Source organism: Orycteropus afer, unplaced genomic scaffold (assembly GCF_000298275.1).
Source record: "Orycteropus afer afer isolate SDZICR_OR568_19922 unplaced genomic scaffold, OryAfe1.0 scaffold00147, whole genome shotgun sequence".
Classification (NCBI taxonomy): Eukaryota; Metazoa; Chordata; class Mammalia; order Tubulidentata; family Orycteropodidae; genus Orycteropus; species Orycteropus afer.
The window spans coordinates 6,415,737-6,422,002 of NW_006921734.1; the positions used below are offsets into that span (position 1 = coordinate 6,415,737).

General features: G+C 34.7%; 1 protein-coding gene across 1 annotated transcript in view; it reads right to left on the minus strand.

Annotated features, from left to right (window-relative positions):
* DYNC2H1 (dynein cytoplasmic 2 heavy chain 1) overlaps positions 1–6,266 on the minus strand; it is a 505,271-nt gene that overhangs the window by 394,961 nt on the left and 104,044 nt on the right. The window contains exons 33-36 of the mRNA XM_007946035.1: positions 5,314–5,496; positions 4,492–4,674; positions 1,725–1,948; positions 882–997 (exon numbers count right to left, since the gene is read on the minus strand). Coding sequence (XP_007944226.1) covers positions 882–997; positions 1,725–1,948; positions 4,492–4,674; positions 5,314–5,496 — 706 coding nt within the window. The remainder of the gene's footprint in view (positions 1–881; positions 998–1,724; positions 1,949–4,491; positions 4,675–5,313; positions 5,497–6,266) is intronic.

The following is a 6,266-nucleotide window of genomic DNA, read 5'->3' on the forward strand; positions in this document are numbered from 1 at the left end:
GAAACGACTCGACGGCACTTAACAACAACTGAGGCATGGATTATGTGGTGGCCTACCTCAAGTCAAGTTGAAGTACCAGACCTTCCTTGGTATAATGTAGAAGAAGGTATCCAGAGGCTTAGGGAAATTGGCCTGTTAGAATGGATTTATCAGATTAGATCCCGAGAGCCTGGCACTTTGAACTCAAATGTCTAGCCTCCCAAACTGAAAGAAAATAAACTCCTGTTTGTTCAAGCCATCCCATTTGTGGTATATTCTTGTCAAAGCAGCACTAGGTAACCAGAACAGTTAAAAACTAAGAACATTTCTTCAAGTCTAGAACTGAATCCCTATGACCCAATTTTCAGCCAAAAATAGACAGGCCTATAATGGGAACAGTAACACCAGGGAAGTAAGTACCCCTTAAAACGATCAACCATAAGAAATCAAAGGGCAGCATTTACCCAAGGATAAAGCTCAGAAGGCAGAAAGAGACAGGAAAGAAAAAAGACTAGAAATGGCAAACATAAAGAAGAGGTGGGAAAAGCACTGTTACATTATGGGGATTGCAATCAATGTCACAAAATAAAATGTGTATGTATTGTTGAATGGAAAACCAATTTGCTCTCTTCACCCAAACCAGGATAAAAAGTGAAAAAAAGAGACAGAGAGAGAGAGAAATCTGAACAAAGTATGGACCTTATATATGAAATACAATGTATCAATATTGGTTCATTAGTTATGATTAATGTAAAAATACTATCAATGTGAGAAATTGGAGGCAAAGCTCATGGGAACCTTCTATATTATCCTTATCATATTTCTGTAAATATGAAACAATTCTAAAACTTAAAGTTTATTAACAAATAAGTTGTTATTATATTTGGAATAATCAATCATACCATTCTGTTTAGTGCCATTTTTCTTCAGTTGTCTAAGGAGATTTCCACTTCCTCTCAGAACTGTCTTCAAAGCTCTTAAACCCCAATCATAATGTTGCTGAGGTGTCAGAAGTTCCCTGTGGTTAAGACATGAAAATCTTAAGACACCAAGTAACTACAAGAAAATCTTGTTATCATCACATCCAAAGAAATACAGAATATAACCACTAATACATATAAATGAGTATTGATATTCTATTAATTTAGATAGGTAAGGAGTCTATCAAACACAATGATCACCCAAGTAAACTGTTGAAGATAGACGGCTCTCAAGGTTCAGGATGACCCTTATATGAACTAGTAATGAAGACAGTAATGTCAATTACTACTACCTTTATTCCTAAGGTTGCTAATCAATTCATCTTGGTCTAGTTCTCCTGTTCTCTTAAATTTCATGCAATATAATTCTAGGTTACCCAAAAAAGCTAAAAGACAACCTTGATTACAAAAAAAGAAGACTGCAGACAGTGTCATACAAAGAACAGTAGCTTCTAAGTTGTCAGCTGGTAAATTAGTTCAATAAGAATTATTTATCTGCAGTAATCTACTATAAATATTTTGAGGAAAAAAGGAAAGATCAAATGAACAGTAATTAATAAAAGTAAGTAGTTGTGAGTCAGATATGTTTTTATCGTTCAAACTAAAATCTTTCATGTCAACATCTTAAGTACAATATAATCACCAATATGAAAATCATTGAACAGGTAAATTAGGCAAATGTGAAAAAAATATAACTAATAACCATAATCAATCACTGAAATTATTCAATCAAAAATACAAAAAAAAATTTAACGGATAACTCACCTAGATAGATTGAAAATAGCTACCAATTTTCTGCCCAACACTTTAGCATCTTTAAAGCCCTCCGAATAAAGAATAACTTCTGCAATAAGCTCATTGTCTGGACAAGACATAGCTACTGGCCTGAAAAGCTGCTTAAGATTATCAGGCAATTTTTGTCTTCCTCCATAGCCCTTTCCAGCAGGATTCATAGTAATAAAAATTCCAGAATTGGAATTTATTTCTACCTGAAATATGAATTTAAAACAGTCATCAAAAATGTAAAATTTTAAATATAGAATGTTGCTAGAAAAATTTTATTGTGACACGTTTCTATACATAAATCTTAATCTTACACCTTAGCAAACAGTAACTTCCAAGGTTCTAACCATCTCCTTACCCAAAGTATAATAAACTCCTTGGGAATTACATTGCTTTACAGAGGTTCTCTATAATCACTTTTTGAGGCTGAATGTTTAAGACATGGTAACTAGTTTGAATGTCTATTCATTCAACACATATTTACTAAGACTAGGCACTTTGCTAAGTACTCGAGAGACAATTCTAAACAGAAGTAATGGCTCATGCCCTTCTAGAGTTTATAGTCTATTAATAATACAAATAGGCTATTATAGTGTGACAAACTCTACAACAAAGAAGTACAGAATATCATGAAAGTATCTCATAGGAGCATTTTCAGCAAAGCACTAAGGGTGCAAGCCAAATTAAAATGTGTGTAAACAATGAATGAGCAATTAAGAAGTAGAAACATCTAGAGTGGGAAAATTAAGAAAGCTGATGGTAAAGAAGAGAAAGAACAATGGTTGGAAGGATAAATTAATCCAGAAAGTTTCACTTATGTTTTAATTATTATTAAGATAAAAAAGATGCAAGTATGTTTAAAGCATGGGAGCTCTGGTGGCGTAGTGCCTAAATCATTTGACTGCTAACTGGAAGACTGGCAGTTCAAACCCACCAGCCACTCCTCAGAAGGAAGACTGGGCAATCTACTTCCATAGAAATACCACCTCAGAAACACAAGGAGGGGTCACTATGAGTTGGAATTGACTTGACCACAGTGTTTTTGTTTGTTTGTTTGTTTGCTTTTTAATGTTTAAACACTAAAGAGTATTAAGTAGAGAAGACTAAAGCTATAGGAGAGGAGAGAACTAAAAGAAAGTTCCTGGGAAACAGGTAACAAAAACATGTTGTTGTTGTTGTTGTTATGTGCCGTCGAGTCAGACCCAACTCAGAGTGACCCCTCCTTGGGTTTCCGAGGCAGTATCACTACAGAAGTAGATTGCCCCATCTTCCTTCCAAGGAGTGGCTGGTGGGTTTGAACTGCCAGAGCTCGTAGAAGGATTAGCACCGGTTAGGAGAAAGGAGAGCTCTTTTTTTTTAAGAGGAGTATAAACCCATTACCATTTTGTCGATCCTGACTCATAATGATTTCCATTGGGTTTCCAAGTCTGTAAATCTTTAAGGAAATACTTTGCCTCATTTTCCTCCCACGGAGCAGCTGGTGAGGTTGAACCACTGACCATCTGCTTAGCAGACAAATGTCTTACACACTATGCTACCAGAGCTTGGAAGCAAGTAAATTTGATAGCAGAGTGGTAATTTTCACATAATAGATTCTCCCTTCTTTGCAAAGAAAAAGTTTAATCACATATAAATAACATGTTTACAATTTAGAACGAATCTTTACTTTCTTTGCCTACCCAGAAAAATGTGTATATTATGAAAATGTTATTACAGATAAACAGAAATATTTAAGACTTCTAACTTGTCAGTGTATTCAGCACTATACATTATATATAGATTACATTTCCTCCACAAATAAGTTTACATTTTAATAACATGAATTTACATCTCCTATGGGGAAAAGGGGAACATTGGTGGCATAGTGCCTAAGGCATTTGACTGCTAACCAGAAGGCTGGTTGTTCAAATCCACCAGCCACTTCTTGGAAGGAAGGTTGGGCAATCTACTTCCATAGTGATACTGCCTCGGAAACCTAAGGTGTTGCTATGAGTCTGATCTGACTCGATGGCAGTGAATTTGGTTTGAATTTCTTATGGGGAGAAGGAAAGGAGCTCTGGTAATGCAGTGGATAAAGCATTTGGCTGCTAACCAGAAGGTCAGTGGTTCAGACTCACGAGCTACCCCACAGAAGGCAGATGGGGCAATCTATTTCTGTAAAGATTTATAGCCTGGGAAACCCAATGGGGGTTGCTATCAGTCAGATTCGACTCCATGGCAATGATTTTGATTTTGGGTTTGATGGGAAGAAAGGAGGAACAGGGATGCTTAGTGCTTATTGCTTTATCATTTATATAGAATAATAATTTAAAATATTAGCTTCATAATTAGACACAACCAAGTTCAATTCCCAGCTATACTACTTACTCTTAACTTACCAAGCCTCATTTTCCTCATCCATAAAGTAGGGGACAAAATACTAGTACCTACATTGAAGTGTTGTGTTAAGTGTTAAACAAGATAATGCACTAAATCACTTAGTATAGTGCCAACACAGAGTAAATACTCAATAAATGTCAGCAAATATTATAACTGAATTATTCAATACTGAAAGTTTTAAAATGAACAGAAGTGGGACCAAACAAGGAATAAGAAACCCCAGACATTTCATAGGTAAAAAGGTCTAACAAGGGTAACAGATTAAAAACAGGTGTGCCAGAAGACAGTTGCCTGAGTATGAGTAACATCAAGTCTTATCGATATTTTAATTATTTGAATTCACAACATATTTAACAGCAGAAGTCTGTACCTCCTTGCCAAGTAATTCACATACAGTTCTGTGATTCTTCAAAGCATCCTGTATTGTCTGGATTTGCATAGATACTGCAGAGAGCACAGATTCCTCCAGTCTATTGAATTCATCAAAACAACCCCAGGCCCCACACTTCACCAAACCAACAAATATCCGCCCCATTGACTTCACATCGATGCCCTTAAAATAACAATAAAAATTATATTCATTAAAAAGTAATTAAAATCTCTAATGATAATGTAATATTTATGCCATTTATTTCCAAGGTCAGGCAAATCATTTTATCCAACTATGCCTCTTTTGTTCTTTTTAAAATAGCGATTAAATACCTACTCCTTGAAAACTCAGGGTCATGTCAGTGAATAAACAAAATGATCCATATGAAGTATTTTGAAACATATACAGATCAAAACAAACGAGATTTTGTTTCAGTTACTTTTTAAACATAAATATAAATCCTACAGACACTATTGCCAAAATGGTAAAATTAAGTGATTTTAAGATTTTTCCTTTCCTATTTAATATTATCTTCACTAAAAACATTTTTTTACAATGTAACATAAACCTTCAATCGGTACTTTTAAAAATTATTTCTTTGAAATAGTTCTCCTTAGAATCATTTTAGCACTACCATATTTCTACTATGTGCAACCTCTCTCTATTTTACTCTCAATTAAAATCAATTTCATCATCAAGTAATTTAAAAGTAAATGATTTTAAAATAAAGTATTTCACATTTAGTTTAATATTACTTCATGAAACTAACCCAAACATTATTAGCACACTATTTCATAGTTTGATAAATATTCATTGATCTACCTCATCACAATTAAACACTAAAACTTGTCTTCCAAGAAGTCCTCCTAAAGCCTTTACTGATTCAGTTTTTCCAGTTCCTGCTGGTCCATAAGGATTTCCTCCTAATCCCATCTTCATCGCTTGCGTGAGAGTTAGGTAGCATTTATCTGTCAATGGAGTGTAAACCAACTTGGGAGCATTACCCTATATAAGGAAATACAAAATCAGAATGTTCATGTTCTATTCAGCATTTATTCGTATAGTCTGTGATTCCAATAAAAAAAAAAAACCCTAAAAAACAAAAAATTAAAGGTTAAAGGTTTAGAAAAAGAAAAATAGCTGAAACATTTTTTTAAGTGAAAGAAACTTTCTAGAATACAAACTGAATTTATATTTACTTATTTCTCAAACATGTATTCTGTTTTACCATCAATTAAAATATCTTTGGGCTTTCCAAATAGTTCTCTCAAGTTATTTTTTTCCTACATTTTATTAATTTTTGCTGCTGTTGTTGAGAATATATACAGCAAAACACCCATAATTCAGCAGTTTTTACATGTACCATTTAGTGACACTGATAACATTCCTCAAATTATGCAACTATTCTCAGCCTCCTCTTCTAAGTTGTTCCTCCCTCATTAACATGAACTCACTGCCCCTAAGGTTCCTATATAATCTTTTAAGTTGTGGTTATCAGTTTCATTCCATGTAGATAGTTCTTAAAAGAGGATAATGTTGAGGGCAGATCTTTTTTACTACGTAAGCCAAACTGGTGTTGATTTTTAAGATGACTTTGTTGTTGTTGTTGTTAAGTGCTGTTGAGTCGTTTCTGACTCATAGCGACCACATGCACAGCAGAACAAAACACTGCCCGATCGCGCGCCAGCCCCACAATCCCTGCTATACTTGAGCCCATCATCGCAGCCACCGTGTCAATCCATCTCGTTGAAGGCCTCCCCCTCTTTCGTCGACCC